This window comes from Pan paniscus, chromosome 11 (assembly GCF_029289425.2).
Source record: "Pan paniscus chromosome 11, NHGRI_mPanPan1-v2.0_pri, whole genome shotgun sequence".
NCBI lineage: Eukaryota > Metazoa > Chordata > Mammalia > Primates > Hominidae > Pan > Pan paniscus.
Window position 1 is genome coordinate 9,589,068 of NC_073260.2, and position 21,943 is coordinate 9,611,010.

General features: G+C 52.2%; 1 protein-coding gene across 1 annotated transcript in view; it reads left to right on the forward strand.

The window, feature by feature from the left end:
* PTGES (prostaglandin E synthase) overlaps positions 1–21,943 on the forward strand; it is a 39,005-nt gene extending 17,062 nt beyond the window's left edge. The window contains exons 2-4 of the mRNA XM_003822363.5: positions 7,245–7,423; positions 11,567–11,649; positions 20,435–21,943. Coding sequence (XP_003822411.2) covers positions 7,245–7,423; positions 11,567–11,649; positions 20,435–20,684 — 512 coding nt within the window. The 3' untranslated portion in view covers positions 20,685–21,943. The remainder of the gene's footprint in view (positions 1–7,244; positions 7,424–11,566; positions 11,650–20,434) is intronic.

The following is a 21,943-nucleotide window of genomic DNA, read 5'->3' on the forward strand; positions in this document are numbered from 1 at the left end:
GAGCTCACTTTCACTTTCCTGACTCAGGGAAGCATGAAGTTAGGGAATGGAGGGACCCTGAGATTGCACGTGGAAGGCTGAGTAGTAAAGTCAGCTGTCTCTTGAGAGCTTACCAGGTATCAGGGGCACGAGCCGACAGCCCCACAGCTAGAACAGGGCTGCCTGTGTGACAAGAACATCCTCCACTACCAAAGGCCAGCTGTGGGGTCAGGATAAGGACAACCACTAACCCAGGACTCGGGCTCCATATCTCTAAAACGGGCCTCCTAGATATACCTCCCTGAAATCTGATGACCTCTGTGATTAGCCCAGTGTCGAGTGAGAGGACAATGCCCAGTGACCCCGTGGCCATCACCCATCTGACTGCTGTCCTTAAGCAGGGTGGCATCATCCCTGAAAGCCCTCTTGGCTATCTCAGGAATGAGCTCCAGGGGCTGGGCTGGGCCTGGGAGCCAGGCAGGCAGCTCACAATGAGTGGTTCCCTAACAGGGAGCTTCTAGTCCTAACCACTCACACTTGTCAATAAATATCAGCTTCTGTGTTCTTCACTCCTGGATGGGTGTTTGTGGTATCAACATGCAAACTAAATTTAAAATGCACGGTCTTTTCCAGTCCAAATGGAATGGTTCAAAGGAGGGTGTGTTGGGGTAATGCCTCAGTGGCCTTGTTCTGGTCCCAGCCTGCCCAGCACCTAGTCCCTCTCGGAGACCAGCCTGCTCAGCACCCAGTCCCTCTCGGAGACGCACAAGCCTCTCTCCTGGCTCTGTCCCCATCAGAAGACAGGCAGCCAGGCTCCCCCAGGGTGTTCCGGGAAGGCAGGAGTCAGGACCCAGGGCCAAGCTTCAGGATGCAGAGCCAAGCTCCTGGAAGAGAAGTGGAGGTTTTCACTTATGTCAGTGTAGACTCTTTTTTATAAGGGAGAGAAATCCAAAACAAATTAGCTTAGTTCAATTTAACAAATTGGGGTTGTGGCTATATATCAGGCACGATACTGGTGCCTGTAGTTCACTGGTGAACCAAGAGCCCTGCCCCAGGAGGACAGATGTTAGGCAGTAGGGATAATAAGTTAGATGGTGTGAGGCTGGGCATGGTGGCTCATGCCTGTAATCTCAGCACTTTGTGAGGCCAAGGCAGGCGGATCACCTGAGGTCAGGAGTTTAAGACAAGCCTGGCCAACATGGCAAAACCCCATCTCTACTAAAAAATACAAAAAGTAGCTGGGCGTGGCCAGGCACGGTGGCTCACACCTGTAATCCCAGCATTTTGGGAGGCCGAGGTGGGAGGATCACCTGAGATCAGGAATTCAAGACCAGCCTGGCCAATATGGTGAAACTTTGTTTCTACTAAAAATACAAAAATTAGCTGGGCGTGGTGGCACATGCCTGTAATCCCAGCTACTTGGGAGGCTGAGGCAGGAGAATCGCTTAAACCTGGAAGGCGAAGATTGCAGTGAGCCGAGATCGGGCCACTGCACTCCAGCCTGGGTGACAGATCAAGACTCTGTCAAAGAAAGAAAGAAAGAAAGAAAGAGAGAGAGAGGAAGGAAGGAAGGGAGGGAGGGAAGGAAAAGAAAGAAGAAGGAAAGAAAGAAAGAGGGAAGGAAGGAAAGAAAGAAAGAGAAAGAAAGAAAGAAAGAAAAAGAAAGAAAGAAAGAAAGAAAGAAAGAAAGAAAGAAAAAAAGAAAGAAAGAAAATAAATAAATTAGGGCATGGTGGCGGGCACCTGTAATCCCAGCTACTCTGGAGGCTGAGGCAGGAGAATCTCTTGACCCCAGAGGCGGAAGTTGCAGTGAGCCGAGATGATCGCGCCCCTGTACTCCAGCCTGAGTGATAGAGCGAGACTCCGTCTCACACACACAAAAAAAGTTAGATGGTGTGTTATTGGGTGATATGCGCTATGGAAAGAAAAGTGGAGGCAGGGAAGTGGCCTCAGGAGTGGGAAGGGCAGGGCAGACTGCAGAACAGATAAGGTGGCCAGGGTGAGCCTTATGGAGAAGGTGAGAGTCAAACCACGATTTGAAGGAGATGAGATGTCAGCCTTGTGGAAACCTGGGGGAGAATTCTAGGCAGAGAGATCCATTATAGCAAGGGCCCAGAGACATGACTATGTCTGACAGATTCCAGCACGGAGGGCAGTGTGGCTGGGCTTAGTGAGTGAGGGGGGCGGAAGAAAAGAGGAGTTCCGAGAGAAATGGGGAGCAGACAGGACAGGACCATGAGGTGTTGTCCAGACGTTGGCTATTTTTTATTTATTTATTTATTTATTTATTTATTTATTTATTTATTTATTTAAGACGGCGGAGTCTCAACTTTGTTGCCAGGCTAGAGTGCAGTGGTACGATCTCAGCTCACTGCAACCTCCGCCTCCCAGGTTCAAGAGATTCTCCTGCCTCAGCCTCGGGAGTAGCTGGGATTACAGGCCGGTGCCACCACACCCAGCTAATTTTTTGTATTTTTAGTAGAGAGGGAGTTTCACCATGTTAGCTAGGATGGTCTCAATCTCTTGACCTCATGATCCTCCTGCCTCAGCCTCCCAAAGTGCTGGGATTACAGGAGTGAGCCACGGCGCCCGGCCCAGACGGCTTTACTCTGAGTGAGATTGGGAGCCACTGCGGTCTTTGCTGAAAAGGAAGGAAGTGATTTGACTTTTTTTTTTTTTAAGCAAAAATGAAAAATCCTAGATTTCTAGGCTCGGCTGAGTCAGAGGCAGGTGGATCACATGAGGTCAGGAGTTCGACACCAGCCTGGCCAACATGGTGAAACCCTGTCTCTACTAAAGATACAAAAACTAGCTGGGAGTGGTGGCACATGCCTGTAATCCCAGCTACTCTGGAGGCTGAGGCAGGAGACTCGCTTGAACCCTGGAGGCGGAGGTTGCAGTGAGCCGAGATCACGCCACTGCACTCCAACCTGGGCAACAAGAGCGAAACTCTGTCTTAAAAACAAACAAACAAACAAAAATCACTGTGCATTTATTTCCCCATCACTGGCTACAGAAAGCCTAGCAATACTCCCAAAGGTCAGGAACCAGCAGCAGAGGTGGGGCCACTTCCTCCTCTCTAAGCCTCCTCTGATGTTAGGGACAATCAGCCAGCGTGAAGAGCTTGGTTTCTGCTCCTCAGGAAATGCCAGGGAGGGCGCTGGTCTAAGCCACGGGATGGTTTTCAACAGGGCAGAGCCTCTGCTCAGGGTTTCGAATGGGGATAGGAAGAACTTTCACTTTCATGGGTCGAAAAAATATAGTAAAGTAAAAAGGTTTGAAGATACATCTCAGTAACTTTTTTCTCTTTTTGAGACAGTCTTGCTCTGTCGCCCGGGCTGGAGTACAGTGGTGCAGTCCTGGCTCACTGCAACCTCCGCCTCCCAGGTTCAAGTGATTTTCCTGCATCAGCCTCCTGAGTAGCTGGAATTACAGGCACACGCCACCACGCCCAGCTGATTTTTGTATTTTTAGTAGAGACGGGGTTTCACTGTGTTGGCAAGGCTGTTCTTGAACTCCTGACCTCAAGTGATCCCCCTGCCTTGGCCTTGCAAAGTGCTGGGATTACAGGCATGAGCCACAAGGCCCAGCCCATCTCAGTGACTTTTGACATATGCATTCACCTGGGTAATCACCACCCAGGACAAGATGTAAAATATTTCCAGGGGCTTCTGTTGTCCTCATTGTTGTGGGCACACTGCTGTAGTTCCCGTGGGCCTCAGGACCAGGCCACAGTGAGTGTCCCCCAGCCCCCAACACTGTGCACACACCATCTCCTGTCCCCCACCCTCTGCAAGGCAGGGGACACCAAGCCCATCTTACAGGCAAAGAAATGGAAGCTCAGAGAGAAGTGACACCACCATCACCGTCACCCCCAACAGCCACAACAGCAGCTTCCATTGGCCAAGGGCAGCTTCAGGGAAATTCTTGGCCAAAGATCAGAGATTTTGTCCTCCTTGGCAGGCCCTGGCTTAGCAGGTTCATTTCAGTAGACAGTGACGAAAAGATTCCTATCTTGAGATCACGTCCATCAGTTATACGAATTCCCCTACACAGTCTCTCCCTTATTTTCGGCTCAGGGTAGCAGGAGGTGATCGTCTGCTCTTTGCCCCAAGCTGGTTTTCCCAGCCTCTGCTTTCTATCTTGTTATTTCAGAAGACCAGTCAGGGAAGAGCCACTCTCCCTAGTCCAAGGAGGACAACCAAAGGGCCCCTCCTGGGCTGTGTCTGGTCCACGATTCTGGGGGTGGTACAGCCACCAGACCCCAACCTCATAGCTGAGCTTTTTGACAAGGAAGGTAGCTATCTGCAGGGGTTCCCACGGGCTGGGGGCGAGAGAGGCAGGGATTCTCTCTTCTCCGACAGAAATATCAGCCAGAAGCGAGCTTGCACAGCTCCTCCAACAGACAACCAGAGATAAAACGTGTCTCAGGGCATCTTGTACTTTCCATGTTCCGTCCCTGATGGTATGGTGACCTATCATTTATCTTGTGGGGCCGGGACAGCCTGGCCTGGCAGTTCCCCACGGGAGTCAGTTTATCAAGCACATCTTTTGTTCGGATAAAGGACTGCTTGGCACACAGCAAATGGGCAAGGCACCACCCCCACCTTGCTCACACCCACCTCCCCCAGCAACAAGGGCAGGGATTTCTATGAGTCTCCCTCCTGACAACCCTACTAGGTAGGGATCATTATTCCCTTTGAGCAGGAGGAAACGGAAGCTCAGAGGCTGATACTGAACGGAGCGCCTACTTGTTCCAGGGGCTTAATAATTATTTAGCTCCCACAACTGTGCTGGGGAGTGACTTAGGGTCAGCTGCATTTTACAGCTGAGGAAACTCGTTCAGAGGAGGAACCTGCCTGCCTAAGGCCACACAGCTACAGCTGAGGGCTGGCTTTGGGATTCGAGGCTGGCTAAATCTAGCTCTGGCCAATCTTCCCTTTGATCTCTGCTGCTTTGGGGCATAGGTTGGACTGACACAGCCGTCTCTCTGGGCAGGTGCTGTCCCAAAGCACCTGGTCAAGCCCAAGAGTGAAGTAGGCATGGGAGACTGGTTTCTCCCTTTCCCCTTTGCCCCACTTCCCCAGGGCACCTCTCAGCAAAGCCAAACGTGTTGGCAAAAATAAATGAGCAAGAACCGTGTACAAGATCCCTGCCCTTGGCCAGGTGCGGTGGCTCATGCCTGTAATCCCAGCACTTTGGGAGGCCGAGGTGGGTGGATCACAAGGTCAAGAGATTGAGACCATCCTGGCCAACATGGTGAAACCCCGTCTCTACTAAAACTACAAAAATTATCTGGGCGTGGTGGTGGGCACCTGTAGTCCTAGCTACTGGGGAGGCGGAGGCAGGAGAATTGCTTGAACCTGGAGGTGGAGGTTGCAGTGAGCAGAGATCATGCCATTGCACTCCAGCCTGGGTGACAGAGCAGGAGTCTGTCTCACAAGAAAAAAAAAAAAAAGATCCCTGCCCTTGTGGAGGTCCTGCCAGAACCCGGGGAAGGGGGCAGGATGCAGCAAGGTGAGGATTTTTTTTGAGACAGAGTCTCGGTCTGTCGCCCAGGCTGGAGTACAGTGGTGCAATCTTGGCTCACTGCACCTCCACTTCCCAGGTTGAAGCGATTCTCCTGCCTCAGCCTCCCAAGTAGCTGGGATTACAGGTGTCTGCATCATGTCTGGCTAATTTTTGTATTTTTGGTAGAGAGGGGGTTTCACCATGTTGGCCAGGCTGGTCTCAAACTTCTGACCTCAGATAATCCGCCCCTTCGGCCTACCAAAGTGCTGGGATTACATGTGTAAGCCACCTGGCCAAGGTGAGGATTTTGAGGTGAGGGATTCGAAGAATCTTAGGAAATAAACATTGATGCTTTCTTTCTTTCTTGAGACGGAGTCTTGCTCTGTCACCCAGGCTAGAGTGCAGTGGTGAGAACATGGCTCACCGCAGCCTCAGCCTCCTGGGTTCAGGTGATCCTCCCACTTCAGCCTCCTGAGTAGCTGGGACTACAGGTGAGCACCACCATGCCCAGCTAATTTAAAAATAATTTTGTAGAGACGGAGTCTCCCTATGTTGCCCAGGCTGGTCTTGAACTTCTGACTTCAGGTAATCTGCCCCCCTTGGCCTCCCAAGGTGCTGGAATTACAGGTGTGAGCCACCGCGCCCGGCCTGGTGATGCTTTCTACTGAAGAGTCAGTTGATGGGTCTTTCGGGGAGATTTTGTGATGAAGAATCAAAGCATTTGACTGGGGAAAGAGTTCCAGGATAGTCAAGTGATGCTCAGGAAGTCAGTGGAGCCACGTGCTGGTTCCCCGTCCCTGCTATAGCAAATTACCACAGACTTAGTGGCTTGAAACAACACAGCTTCATTCTCTGACAGTTCTGGTGGATGAAGGCTGAAGTGGGTCTCACAGGGCTAAAATCAAAGTGTCGGGAGGGCTGCGTTCTGTCTGAACGCAGAGAGTTTGTTTCGTCCCCTTTTCCAGTTTCTAGAGGCCCCTGGTATTCCTTGGGCCATGATCTCTCCTTCATCTTCAAGGCCAGCAGGTTAGCGTCTCTCCTGTCTGACCCCTATTCCGTCCTTTCATCTCCTCTCTTAATTCTGCCTCTGTTTTTATATCTTTTCTCTAATTTTACTGCCTCCCTCTTGGAAGGGCCCCTCTGATTACTCTGGGCTCACCCAGATAAACTAGGATAATTTCTCCCATCTCAAATCCTTACTAAATCCCATGTGAAAAGTCCCTTTTGCCACATAGTCACAGTCACGGGTTCTAGGGATTGGGACATGGATGTCTTCAGGGGTGGAGGGCGTCCTTCAGCCTGCCACAGATGGCAAAGTCATGCCGTTGTGGCTGCAGCTCCATTGTCCAGGCTGAGCGTGGGGGCGCACGGCGTGGTTCTCATGCCCACCACCTACCCTGACCCTGCGGAGGTGGGCAGGAGGCAGCGATAATCACCACGTGCAGAGGTCCTGCCAGGTGCCCAGCCTTATCATTCCCTAGAAGGCAGGCACCACCACATGCTCCCACACTATAGATAAGGAAACAGCTTTGAAACAGATTTGAAAGTGTTTGAGGATTTGCCTGGAAGGAGGGCTCCAGAGCCAGGGACTGGGTCCGGGACACCCGGAGACTCTCTGCTTCTTGGAGCTCCGGCGACTGCTTGTCTTTCTCTTCACAGGAGGAGGGGGCCCTGCTGCCGCTGCCGTGGGGCGGGTCGTGGGCGGTGCTGGCTGCAGGAAGGCTCTCCCCTCCCACTTTGTGCTTTCCCTGCAGGCTGCTCCTCTGTCGAGCTGATCACACCCACAGTTGAGCTGCGCTGGCCAGAGATGCCTGCCCACAGCCTGGTGATGAGCAGCCCGGCCCTCCCGGCCTTCCTGCTCTGCAGCACGCTGCTGGTCATCAAGATGTACGTGGTGGCCATCATCACGGGCCAAGTGAGGCTGCGGAAGAAGGTACGTGCTTCCCTGGGGGTCCCTGGCCTGGGTCATACTTGCTTCTCTCCACGTCCTGTCAGGAAAGCCCCGGGATAGGGAAACGTGGCCAAGGTGTGTGCAGGGCTGGGAGGCGGGCACCTCTTGCAGCCCTGCCGGGGGGCTTCCTGCCAGTCCCACGTGTCAGCAAGGCCTGCACCTTCTCCTCTCTGGCTTAAGAGCACTTACTCGCTTGCCGTGCCACCGGGCTGAGTTCTTGGCATGGAGAGAGCCAGCGAGTGTCTGTGAGAGAAGCAGGTTCTGGAGGGTGGAGTGTGGGAGCGTGACAGCACAAAGCCTCTGTCTAACCTGGTGGCTTCCCGGCACGGGAGGTCTGATAGCTGGGTGGAGTGGGAACCGGCGAAACAGGAGTCCGAGAAACGTTTAAGTGGAAATTCCCAACTCCTGGCAAATGTCACTAACAAGCCCACTGTAGCCTCCAAAGGCCAGCTCCCAGCCGGGCACCGTCGGGGTGCTCAGCGAGGAATTTCCCCACTAATCCGAGCCCCTGAACCAAAACAACATTAACGAGTCCCAGAGCTGGGCTGGGGCAAGTTCCAGTAGCGTCCGTCACACTGGTTGGCGAGTCTGCAAAGTCATAGGCTGAGCTTGTCGGCTGTCCTGGCGGCAGAATGCAGAAAGACCCCAGGCACCTGTTACTTCCTCCCCAGGTATTTTAATAAAGCAATCATTTCCTGAAACTGTCTCTGTCTTCCCCTGTGTCCAGTTCAAAGGCGAGGTGAGGCGAGGCTGCCTCTGGCACTGCATGCGGGTGGATCCTGGGGAGTGAGGATCTTGGCCACAAGCCAGGCTCAGGCCCTGCTGCAGGTACAGGCAGGATTAAAGGCAGGGCAGCTGCCCAAGTGATAGGATACCCGGAGGCTACAGCACACTGATAGCTTCTGACTTCTCCCTGCCTTGGCTGGTCCTGGGATATGGGATCCGGGCATCAAGTAGAACAGCTGCATTCACTCATTGAATCCTTCCCCGAGGACCGAATGTGGCCCGGAGCTGAGCATGAGATCCCCGCCATAGCCCTGAGGGCAGGGGAGGCGCCATAGTCATCCTGTTTTCTAGGTGAGGAACCTGGGCTCAGAGAGGAGACATCACTTATGAAGGTCACACAGCCCGGTTTGAACTCCAGTGTCCAGCTTCAGAGCCCACATCCTGTCTTGGAGGCGGGGGTTTCTGTTTTGTTTTTTTTTTCTGCTGTCCAGGCTGGAGTGCAGTGGCATGATCTCTGCTTACTGCAACCTCCACCTCCTGGGTTCAAGCAATTCTACTGCCTCAGCCTCCCCGGTAGCTGACATTACAGACGCACACCACCATGCCCTGCTAATTTTTGTATTTTTAGTAGAGATGGGGTTTCACCATGTTGGCCAGGCTGGTCTTGAACTCCTGACCTCAGGTGATCCACCCGCCTCAGCCTCCCAAAGTGTTGGAATTACAGGCGTGAGCCACCACACCTGGCTGAGGCTTGGGTTCTTACCAGCAGGCCAGCGATTCCTTTTTTTTTTTTTTTAATTATTATTTATTTATTTTAGAGACAGGGTCTTGCTCTGTGGCCCAGGCTGGAATGCAATTGTGCGATCATAGCTCACTGTAGCCTCGACTTCCTGGGCTCAGGTGATCCTCCCACTTCAGCCTCCCAAGTAGCTGGGACTATAGGTGTGCGTCACTGCTCTTAATTTTTTATGTTTTTGGTAGAGATGGCTTTTGCCATGTTGCCCAGGCTGGTCTCAAACTCCTGGGCTCAAGTGATCCTCCCATCTTGGCCTCCTGGAGTTCTGGGATTACAGGTGTGAGCCACTGTGCCCAGCTGTGATTTCCTTTTAACATGAATTCGCGGAAGGGAGGAGGTGAACCTGTCCCAGAGCCTTTCTGCCTGATTGGCAGGGACACCGCAGAAGGAAACCCCCACTCCTTGGGCTGCTCCTGAGGTGTTCCTCATGACAATGTGGCCCCCTCTTATCTCTGCTCTGGGCGCTAAGCATCATCCAGGAAGGACTTGCTGGAGGTGACAGTCACAGGCCCTAGCTCCTCCACCCACCAGCCTGGGGACCTGGAAAAGTCTGGGAGCTCAGTGTCCTCACCTGTAAACGGGGGTCGTGACAGCAGCGCCAGGAGAAATGCAACGCCCCACCAATGTTTGTCCTTAAGACTTATAAGTAACTGAAATTAACATGAGCACCGCAGCCTCAGGTCACTTTCAAGGGACCTCAACCAAAGGCTGGCCTCCACCCCAGCTAAGGTGGCACCTCGGCCGCTGACACTGGGGGCTTCCTGGTCTGCACTGCAGCTGGCTCTGGCCTGGCTGACTTGTATCTGAGTTGTATCTCCAGGGGGAGCAACTCCATGGGCAGTGGACTCCTAAAGGCAGTGCCCACTGTATGCTGAGGCCCCTTGAAACGTATCACAGATCCACGGACAGAGCCTTCGGTGTTGGTGATTCACTGATTTCAGGGCCAGCAGAGAGGAATTTTGGGTGTGAAGGTTCCAATCTCGAAGATCTGAGCTGCATTCTCCTCTGGGGTAGGGCAGGGCAGGCCCACCAGGGAGGACAAACCAGCCCTTGGGGGACAGTCATGAGTCAGACGCACAGGCTTTGCCGTCAGCTGAACAATTTAGAAAACCTGCTCCTGAGATTCAGGCTCTGCTGTGGGCCTGGTGGGGTCTGACTGTCTGGATGCCAGCAGGGAACAGTGGAGCAAGAGTCATGGGCCTCTGATGATCTCAGTGTGACTTTATGTCTCTGCTTTCCAATGAGAGAAAGTGACAATTCACTGAGCACCTCCTTGTGCTGGGCATTGTCCTAGCGGCTTCTCCAGGTCTCCCTCTCACTCGTCACACAGCACATGAGCTGTGATTTCTCCTGAGTTTTCAGAGTTCAGGATCCTGTGGTTAATCAGCGCGGAGCTGGGTTTTCAGCCCGGGGCTCTCAAGACCTTCTCGTGGCTTTTAGTGCAAAGTCCAAATTCTTCAGGTGCTGCCAGGACCCCTGATGACCCCTGTCCCTTTATCTTGGGCCCCTGTCCCTTGCCCTCTGTGCTCCCGTGTGCTGGTTTTCTGTTCTTCACACATGCCCAGCTTCTTCCAGCCTCAGGGCCTTTGCACGTGCTGTCCCTTCTGCCTTGAATGTTGTTGCTCCAGCCCTCCCTTCATCTGGTTAATGTCAATGCATCTTTCAAGCCTCAGATTGTTTGTTTTATTTTTTTTGGAGACAGAGTCTGGCTCTGTTGCCCAGGCTGGTGTGCAGTGGCAAGATCACGGCTCACTGTAGCCTCGACCTCCCAGGCTCAAGCAATCCTCCTGCCTCAGCCGCCCTGCCAAGTAGCTGGGACCACAGGTGTGTATCACCACACACAGCTAATTTTTGTATTTTTTATAGAGGGGGTTTCATCATGTTGCCCAGGCTGGTCTTGAACTCCTGAGCTCAAGTGATCCACCTGCCTCGGCCTCCCAAAGTGCTGAGATTACAGACATGAGCCACTGTACCCAGCTTGTTTGTTTTAGAGATGGGGTCTTGCTATGTTGCCCGGGTTGGTCTCAAACTCCTGGAAGCTCAAGCAATCCTCCTATCTTGGCTTCCCAAAGTGCTGGGATTACAGGCGTGAGCCACCACACCTGGCTTGTTTTAGAGATGGGGTCTTGCTATGTTGCCCAGGCTGGTTTTGAACTCCTGGGCTCAAACGATCCCCCTGCCTTGGCCTTCCAAAGTGCTGGGATTACTGGTGTGAGCCACCTCATCCAGCCCTAAGCCTCAGCTTTCATGTCACTGCCTCAGAGAAGCCTTCTCAGAGCCTCAGACTGGGTCAGGTCCCACGTAAACATTCTCAAGGCCAGCCGTGTCTTCTCCTTAACAGGTGAGACACCCTGGCCTTCCCTGGTTCATAGGCAACTCCCCCATCAGACTGTGAGCTTCATAAAAGCAGAGACAGGGGGGCCTTTTCATGGTGAGCTACCAGCCCCTGGCACAGGGTAGGAATCGTGGATGATGGTTGGATGGGTGTGTGTGCAACTGCACCTCTGTCCTGCCACTGTGAACTCTGGTCATGGACAAAACATAGCCCCAGGCGACGGGGCCGTTTGTCTCACGAGGAGTGACTCTCAACTGGTATATTTCAGGCCTTTGCCAACCCCGAGGATGCCCTGAGACACGGAGGCCCCCAGTATTGCAGGAGTGACCCTGACGTGGAACGCTGCCTCAGGCAAGTACTTCGGGCCCCTGGCCTGGCCACACCTGGCCATGGCCTGCCCTTTCAGAACTTCTTCTGCACACAGGGGACTTGGAGGACTCCCAGGGGCTGAGGTTTTCTGTGTTCCTGATCTTCTCTGACTGTTTTACTTTATTCAATGATTTAATTTCAAATGAACTTTGGAAAAGTAAGACGTGGTCATGACTCATAATTACAAAGTGAGAAAGGTGGTGACTTCAGTGAACATTCAGTCTCCCTCCTACCTCTGACCTCCAGGCACTACGCAGTTCTCCTGGCCAGGGGCAAACACTCCTGCCAATGGCCATGCATCTTCCCACAGAGATTTGCTGCATTTACAAACGTGTGTACCACGCTTTTCCCGTTCCGCCCCATAGAATCACCCTTTATCCTCTGGTCCGTACTATGCTTTTTTTTTTTTAATATGGCAACAGAGGTTGTTCCATATCGGCTCACAGAGGAGTTGCATTCACTGCATTGGTGCTCCAGTATTTATGTTGCCACTCTGTTGAATGTACAGCCCATAACTTCCCTAACCAATTCCCCTGTGATGGGCATTTGGGCTCCTTCTGTGTTATGAACAGAAGGCCTCAACACCTCTTTTTTTTTTTTTTTTTTTTTTTGAGACAGAGTCTCACTCTGTTGCCCAGGCTGGAGTGCAGCGGTGCCACCTTGGCTCACTGCAACCTCCGCCACCCGAGTTCAAGCGATTCTCCTGCCTCAGCCTCCCAAGTAGCTGGGGCTACAGGCGTGCACCATCATGCCTGGCTAATTTTTGTATTTTTAGTAGAGATGGGGTTTCACTATGTTGGCCAGGCTGGTCTGGAACTCCTGACCTCAGATGATCTGTCCGCCTCGGCCTCCCAAACTGCTAGGATTACAGGCATGAGCCACCGCACCCGGCCTCAACACTTTTTTCATTTGCCTTTATGGGTATGTGTGAGCAAAACCGCAGGATGCAACAAAATCATGTCTCACTACTGGTGTGGGAGCCATTTTTCCATCCCTCTGACAATGCAACTGACAACTCATTGTATTGGCATATTTGGGTGGATTCCTACCAAGGTGATAGGTGAAAATTTATATCACATTTTTGTTTTGCTTTGCAATTCTTTATTCTTAGTGAAGTTGAACATCTTTGCATATGCTTAACATCCCCCTGGTCAGTTAAAATGAATTTCCTCATTATAAAAATCAGAACTCATTACAGAGGATTTGGGTAATACTGAAAAAACACAGAGACAGAAAGGAAAACCACTCACAGTTCTATTCACAGTTCACACTTGCATCTCTCTCCTCTTTGTCTTCTATAGCTAAATATTTTCCATAAAATTAGGCATGCATTAGGTACACCCAATTTGGAGTTCTGATTTTCTTTTATTAACATTATTTTGCGAACACTTTCCATGTTGGTAAATGTTACTAAACAAATTATTCTTGACCAGATGTGGTGGCTCATGCCTATAATCCCAACATTTTCGAGGGCCGGCAGATCACTTGAGGTCAGGAGTTCTAGGCCAGCCTGGCCAACATGGCGAAACCCTGTCTCCACTAAAGATACAAAAATTAGCCGGGCATGGTGGCACGGGCCCGTAGTCCCAGCTACTCGGGAGGCTGAGGCGGGAGAATGGCATGAACCCAGGAGGCGGAGGTTGCAGTAAGCCAAGATTGCGCCACTGCGCTCCAGCTTGGGGGATAGAGCGAGACTCCATCTCAAAAAAAAAAAAAAGTTTCTTAAAAAACTGGCTTCGTAAAATCCCTCAGAGACTAAATGCTAATTTCACATAATCACAGTCAATATTAAATTTTTTTGGCAGTTTCTGCTCTGCCATCTTTTACCAGTTAGCTGGAGAGTGAGGCGGTGGCACTCCAGGGGTTGGGGTCATCGGAAGAGCCTGAAGGGGAAGTGGGGAGGACGGAGAGCTGGACAGGCTGAGGCCGGAGACAAACTGTCTCACGGGTCTCAACGCATTCCCCTGCATCACAGGCGGAAATGGGTGGGACACTGTCATTTAAATAATACAAATTTCTTTCACTTGAAAGAAAGTCTGTGGGTTTTTTTTCTTATGTTTTTCTTGGCCATTGACAATAATATGTCCACTTGTGGTTTTAAAAAAATTACAGACCTGTGTCATGTAGGAAGTGAAATTCCTTGCTATTTTACCCTTTCAAATCCTTCATATGAGGCCCGTCTCTCCATTAGCACTTACTACATCCAAGACACTGTGCTAAGCACTGGCTGTACTTTCAGGAACAGAAGCCTTCTCCATACATGACTTCCATTGGTGACTCTTGTCCCCAGCTGTGGCGGCCCTCCTGGACAGTGGAGAAGGATGGGATGAGCTGTCCAGGCAGCAGGAGGCCAGGACGGTGGGTCACCCGGGGCCAGCTCACAGCAGCCACCAAGAGGATGCGTTTTGGCTCCTCCCAGGCTGCAGAGGTTTTATGTAGCAAAGCTTTCATGTGGCACAATGTGGCACAGGAGTGGCCAAGTGGCCTTACAGATACTTGGTTTATTTTTACTGACTGAAACCATGCCCCATGGAGAGACAATAGACCCGGGTGGCGCCGAGACATTTCCACCTAACCAATCTTTTTTTTTTTTTTGAGACAGAGTTTCGCTCTTGTCCCCCAGGCTGAAATGCAATGGCATGATCTCGGCTCTCTGCAACATCTGCCTCCCGGGTTCGAGCAATTCCCCTGCCTCAGCCTCCCGAGTGGCTGGGATTACAGGCACCTGTGACCACGCCAGCTAATTTTTGTATTTTTTTTTTTAGTAGAGACAGAGTTTCACCATGTTGGCCAGGCTGGTCTCAAACTCCTGACCTCAGGTGATCCACCTGCCTCGGCCTTCCAAAGTGCTGGGATTACAGGCGTGAGCCACTGCGCCCAGCCCAAAATAACCCATCATCTACAGTACTGGGGTTTCAATGGTTGAAATTCATTTCAGCACTTTCTGAGCGCCTCTTATCTAATAATACTTTATAGCCATTTGGACTTACTGGAGGCCGACTGTATACTGGGCCCAAGTCAGACCTGGGGAGTGCCTGGGTCCCCTGGGCCCCTCCTCTGCCACCTGATTTCACAGAACCTCATGGAAACTTGAGTGTGCAGAACTAAGAGAATTCTATATCCTGCCGTCTGCTACCGGAGAACTGGCTGGAACCCGAAGGGGGAGACCACCTGGAAGCAAAAGTTGGTTAAATATTAGACCAGGGTTTATGGTATGATTCGAGTCACCCTTCTGTCAAATAGGAAAGCACTTCAGTCTTGGTTCTTGGAGCATAAATCTGCCTTGCAGGTTAGCACATGCTGGAGTCCAAATGTGAGCCTAGTTCTGGGAGAAGCCAGGGACCAGCCACCTTTTCAGGATACCTATCCAGAGTTCCCGGCAATGTGCGTCTGGGCCAGAATCTGAGGTTGGGTGTGTGGAACTGCACGGAGGGGTTACCTGTGTGGTCCCAAAGAAGAGAGGCAAACGTGCGACCTAAGCTTGGAGCATTTCTGTTTGGAGCATATAGACTTAAACTGAGTGAACTGGTTTGTCAGGAAATTGGGTCCCAAAATGTCAGCCCTAGAAGTCCCTTAGATGTCATCCAGCATGTACATTTTGTACATAGTGAACGCAGTCCCAGAGAGTGAGAGAGATTTGCCTGAGGCCATGGAGCTAATAAGCACCACAGCAGAACTGGAGGTTTCCAGCCTAACACTCCCTTCCGGCTGCACCATGAAGTACTCAAAAAAAAATTTTTTTTTTTTTTTTGAGATGGACTTTCACTCTTGTTGCCCAGGCTGGAGTGCAATAGCGTGGTTTCGGCTTGCTGCAACCTCCGCCTCCCAGGTTCAAGTGATTCTTCTGCTTCAGCCTCCTGAGTAGCTGGGATTACAGGTGCCTGCCCCCACTCCTGGCTAATTTTTGTATTTTTAGTAGATGCAGGATTTCACCATGTTGGCTAGGCTGGTCTTGAACTCCTGACCTCAAGTGATCTGCCTGCCTCGGCCTCCCCAAAGTGTTGGTATTACATGCGTGAGCCGCCTCGCCCGGTCTTTTTTTTTTTTTTTTTTTTTTTTTTGTGACAGGGTCTTGCTCTGTCGCCCAGGCTGGAGTGCAGTGGAATCCTGGCTCACTGATGCCTTGACCTCCTGGGCTCAAACGATCTTCTCACCTCAGCCTCTTGAGTAGCTGGGACCACAGACACGTGCCACCATGCCTGGCTAATTTTTAAATTTTTATTGTTGTAGAGACGGGATCTTGCTACGTTGCTCAGGCTGATTCCAGCGCCCAAGTGATCCTCCCACTTCAGCCTGAGATCACAGGTGTGTGCCACCACACCCAGCCCCATAACGTGCTTTCGATTCATTTGGCTGGAGCATCTGAGGGCAGTCAGAAAGTCTGGCAAAGCCAAGAGGGTGAAGTGAGCTTTAGCGATGGTGTCCAGGACAGGGCTGGTGATGGCGATGGAGGAGATGGCGGCTTGCTTAAAATCTCCCTACTCAGTCAAGCACAGTGGCTCACATCTGTAATCCCTGCACTTTGGGAGGCTGAGGCGGGTAGATCACCTGAGCTTAGGAGTTTGAGACGAGCCTGGCCAACATGGCAAAACCCCGTCTCTACTAAAAATACAAAAATTAGTCAGGTGTGGTGGGGCTCGCCTGTAGTCTCAGCTACTCAGGAGGCTGAAGCACGAAAATCGCTTGAACCCAGGAGGTGGAGGTTGCAGTGAGCCGAGATCACGCCACTGCACTCCAGCCTGGGGCACAGAGCGAGACTCTGTCTCAAAAAAAAGATCTTCCTACTCAGTGTCCAGGAGTGTTGTAAGCACTTTCCAGGAATTCACTCACTTGGCACTCTGAGGAGGGGCCTGGCACTCTCGGTTCTGCTCCTGAGGCTGTCCCTCTACGGGAAGGCGATTTCACTGTCTTGTATACCTGCCTTTGAAACAAAGCAGGCACTGCATTGCGTCAACCCCGATACAAAGTCAAGGAAATTGGTCCCACCGTGGATGCCAGCAGGGCTGGGGGAGAGAAGAGGAGACCCTGTGGAGCGGCCAGCAGCTGTCCCTGTCCTGGCCATCTGGGGATCACTGTCCTCACCGCTGTCACCTATGCAGGAAAATGCAGCTGGTGTGGAAAACTCTGTGGAGGGTGAGGGCAGGCCTGATGCTGCAGGAGGCGATACAAGTCCAGTGTAGTAGGAATTTGCTTTGGGTGGCTTTTACCTTAAAAAAATGGTTATTATTTGAATGATGCATTTCACCCGAGCATGTCTGTGGTACGTGCCTGCCTCCATGTCTCTCGGATTGGAGCCTGGAGGTGGGAGGAGGGAGGTGAGCTTTCTTCCATCATTCCTTGGTGTCTCCATTGCTCCCTGTCCCTGGCCACTGCGGCCTCGGAGGGGCCCCTCTGCGGTTTGAGACAGACCAGACGAGTGAGGGAGGGCCGGGCCAGCCCCAGGGGCTGACAGTCAGAGCTCCTGACCACCTCTCCTCCCACGCTGGTGACCGCTGAATTGCTGCCCAATGGCTGGAAATAGAAGTTGGGGCTCAGTCCCCGCTTTTTCTGCAAGGCCTGCTCCTCCCCAGCCTGCAGACATGCCAGGCAGAGCAGGATCCACGTCTGCCATGAACTTCCCGTCTTGTTCCTCCTTTCCCACCCTGTGTTCCCCAACTTCTTTCCTTCACCCACTCTTCAGGGTTTGGCTATGTTTGTGAACTATCTGTACCATGATTCTCTTAACAGCTTTCCAAACATTGACTTATTCTTTTTTTTTTTTTGAGACGGAGTCTCACTCTGTTGCCCAGGCTGGAGTGCAGTGGCGCGATGTTGGCTCACTGCAACCTCTGTCTCCCGGGTTCAAGAGATTCCCCTGCCTCAGCCTCCCGAGTAGCTGGGACTACAGGCGCCTGCCACCACGCCTGACTGATTTTTGTATTTTTAGTAGAGATGGGGTTTCACCATATCAGCCAGGATGGTCTCGATCTCCTGACCTCGTGATCCGCCCGCCTCAGCCTCCCAAAGGACTTACTCTTAAAATATCAACACATACTTTAAGGAATAGCTGAGTGAACGAGTTGCATATGCTGGTTGTGCTTTTCCTGGAACTTTCAAATAAACATTACAAAACTCCTCATCCAGGTGGCACTCCCTTGTGAATCACTTGTGACAGGCAGACCTCATTTTGGGACATAATCAAAAATGGGTTTTCCAAGGGTGTCCCTCTAATCAGCCTGTAGGGGGATGTGGGGACCCACAGCTCGATTGCCAGAGGACGGCGTGATTTTTGTTTTGTTATGTTTTGTTTTTTTTTTTTGAGACAGAGTCTCACTCACTCTGTCGCCCAGGCTGGAGTGCAGTGACACGATCTTGGCTCACTGCAACCTCCACCTCCCAGGTTTAAGTGATTCCCTGCCTCAGCCTCCTGAGTAGCTGGGAACTACAAGCACACACCACCATGTCCAGCTAATTTTTTTTTTTTTTTGTACTTTTAGTAGAGATGGGATTTTGCCATGTTGGCCAGGTAGGTCTCAAACTCCTGTCCTCAAGTGATCCACCAGCCTCAGCCTCCCAAAATGCTGGGATTACAGGCATGAGCCACTGCACCCGGCCAAGGATGGAGTGATTTTGGAGGAACACCTATTGCCTTTCCTCATCAGTCCTGGTAAGGGACTTACTTGACAGGGAGGTGGCCCCAGTCTTTGGTTTCTCCCTCTCTTTTATTTTATTTATTTATTTTTTTGAGAGGGAGTTTCCCTCTTTTTGCCCAGGCTGGAGTACAATGGCATGATCTCAGCTCACTGCAATCTCCACCTGCCCGGTTCAAGTGATTCTCCTGCCTCAGCCTCCTGAGTAGCTGGGATTACAGGCATGCACCACCATGGCTGGCTAATTTTGTATTTTTAGTAGAGACAGGGTTTCACCATGTTGGCCAGGCTGGTCTCGAACTCCTGACCTCAGGTGATCCGCCCGCCTTGGCCTCCCAAAGTGCTGGGATTACAGGCGTGAGTCTGTAATCTCCCTCTTATGTCTTCCCTGAGGGCAGTACCCCAGGATCTATCCAGAGCCAGCCTCTGACAGACACAGGCAGGCCACAGTGTTCCCCACCGCTGGGTGAGAACTGCCCTGCCACAGACTTGCTTTCCTTGTGTCTGGGTTGCAAGGTCAGGATCTGGGGGAAAAGAAGAAGAGGGGTTCATGTCAGTCTCGGGATATGGGGACCCAGATGCCAGGTGCTGTGTCCTGAGTTTGGCCTGAGAAAGATCTAGGCCCTGCTGGGTTTACAGGAGTTTTGTACACTCAGATTGAATTCCTCTCCCTCTCTTATCTGCCTCACTCCCTCTTGTGCACCGCACTGTAGCCATGGGCTCACCTTTCTGCACATTGAACATGCTGTGCTTATTGTGACCTCAGGACCTTTGCACACACTGGTCTTCCTTCCTGGAATGCTTTTCCCCTGCAGGGCCAGCTTCTCATCATTCAGGCTTCTGCACAGATGTCTCCTTCCCTGCCCACCCCCACCCCAGGCACGCTGCAGAGCTTCCTACAGTGTGTGGTGGCCAAGCACTCCAGGCCCCCTCTTTCCTTTTGGTCAGGCCCACACACCATCGCACTGGCCCAAGAATCATCTTGCCAGTGGGAGGGAAGAGGAGGATCCTGCAGCGGGTCCCCACTCAGTGCTGCTAGTCTGGGCCTGGCCCGAGGAGACGGTGTTATTGGTGGAATGTATGTCAGCAGGAAGGCCCAGAGAACATGCTTCTGTTCCTGCACCTTACACGCGTGGCCTGTCCTTGGGGGAGGTCATGGCCTGGGCACTGAATTCCTGTTTATTTGAGCTTCCAATGTGGCAATCTATGGGTTTAGTTGCTCATTCAGTCTCTAATTTATGGGACTCAACCTCCCCACCCTTCATAAAGGAAGCCGGCCATTAGTAGAAGTCTGGAAAATGTGAACCAGCAGAAGTAGGTGAGTTTTCTGAGTTTTCTTTCTTGGTCATTTATTTATGGTGGGGTTATACAGAGCCCCTCCGCCCCCGCCACACATATGCACATGCTTGATTCCTTTCAACAGAAAAAGAGGCAGGAAAGGATATGTAAAATGAAGAGCTTCACCGGGGGCTGGCCATCAGTTGGCTCCAGTGAGTGGGAGCGGATCTTGTTATGATTGTCCCTGAAAGGACAGGTGGTAGTTAGATTTAGGGGGAAAAGGAGAGAGCCCGGCATTCATTTCAAAGGCCTGCTCTTGGGCTCTAGCCCCTTCTACTCGGGAGGGGCCCAGGAAGCTGCATTCAGAAGGAGGATGACCTCAGGCCTGACTCAGAGAAGCCCTGCCCTGGAGGTAAAGAGCACAAACTCCAGTCAGAACTCGGTTCCAATCCCAGCTCCTCCACTCGTTGGCTCTGTAAAGCTCTCAGCACCTCTGAGTCCCACTTTTCCTGCCTGGTGTCCAAGGGCTAGAGAGGAAGGCGGGGGAGAGTATGGCAGGAGTGGGGTCCTGGCAAGCCATAGAGGTATGGTAAGAGCATCCTGGACCAGTAGCCCTCTGACTCCCAGCCCATGACGTGGCCTCGCTGCCTCAGCTGCTTGCAAGCATAAGCTTGGAGCTGCCTTCTTCTGGACTCTGGGGTATCCATCTCCTTGACCTGGCCGTGAATGGATTTGAGTGTGTGATATGCCTGAAATGACCCCCAGTGGGTCAAAGCACCCCCAGCTTCCATGACACTCTCAAAAGGGCCTATGGCCCCAAAGCTAATACCTGGCTGACCGCACCCCTCTTGTCTCCCCAGGGCCCACCGGAACGACATGGAGACCATCTACCCCTTCCTTTTCCTGGGCTTTGTCTACTCCTTTCTGGGTCCTAACCCTTTTGTCGCCTGGATGCACTTCCTGGTCTTCCTCCTGGGCCGTGTGGTACACACCGTGGCCTACCTGGGGAAGCTGCGGGCACCCATCCGCTCCGTGACCTACACCCTGGCCCAGCTCCCCTGCGCCTCCATGGCTCTGCAGATCCTCTGGGAAGCGGCCCGCCACCTGTGACCAGCAGCTGATGCCTCCTTGGCCACCAGACCATGGGCCAAGAGCCGCCGTGGCTATACCTGGGGACTTGATGTTCCTTCCAGATTGTGGTGGGCCCTGAGTCCTGGTTTCCTGGCAGCCTGCTGCGCGTGTGGGTCTCTGGGCACAGTGGGCCTGTGTGTGTGCCCGTGTGTGTGTGTATGTGTATGTGTGTGTGTATGTTTCTTAGCCCCTTGGATTCCTGCACGAAGTGGCTGATGGGAACCATTTCAAGACAGATTGTGAAGACTGATAGAAAATCCTTCAGCTAAAGTAACAGAGCATCAAAAACATCACTCCCTCTCCCTCCCTAACAGTGAAAAGAGAGAAGGGAGACTCTATTTAAGATTCCCAAACCTAATGATCATCTGAATCCCGGGCTAAGAATGCAGACTTTTCAGACTCACCCCAGAAATTCTGGCCCAGCCAATCTAGAGGCAAGCCTGGCCATCTGTATTTTTTTTTTTCCAAGACAGAGTCTTGCTCTGTTGCCCAAGCTGGAGTGAAGTGGTACAATCTGGCTCACTGCAGCCTCCGCCTCCCGGGTTCAAGCGATTCTTCCGCCTCAGCCTCCTGAGTAGCTGGGATTACAGGCGCGTATCACCATACCCGGCTAATTTTTGTATTTTTAGTAGAGACAGGGGTTCACCATGTTGCCCAGGAGGGTCTCGAACTCCTGGCCTCAAGTGATCCACCGGCCTCGGCCTCCCAAAGTGCTGGGATGACAGGCATGAATCACTGTGCTCAGCCACCATCTGGAGTTTTAAAAGGCTCCCATGTGAGTCCCTGTGATGGCCAGGCCAGGGGACCCCTGCCAGTTCTCTGTGGAAGCAAGGCTGGGGTCTTGGGTTCCTGTATGGTGGAAGCTGGGTGAGCCAAGGACAGGGCTGGCTCCTCTGCCCCCGCTGACGCTTCCCTTGCCATTGGCTTTGGATGTCTTTGCTGCAGTCTTCTCTCTGGCTCAGGTGTGGGTGGGAGGGGCCCACAGGAAGCTCAGCCTTCTCCTCCCAAGGTTTGAGTCCCTCCAAAGGGCTGTGGGTGGAGGACCGGGAGCTTTGGGTGACCAGCCACTCAAAGGAACTTTCTGGTCCCTTCAGTATCTTCAAGGTTTGGAAACTGCAAATGTCCCCTTGATGGGGAATCCGTGTGTGTGTGTGTGTGTGTGTGTGTGTGTGTGTGTGTGTGTGTGCTCCTAGACCCGAGATGTGTGATTTTTAGTCATTAAATGGAAGTGTCTGCCA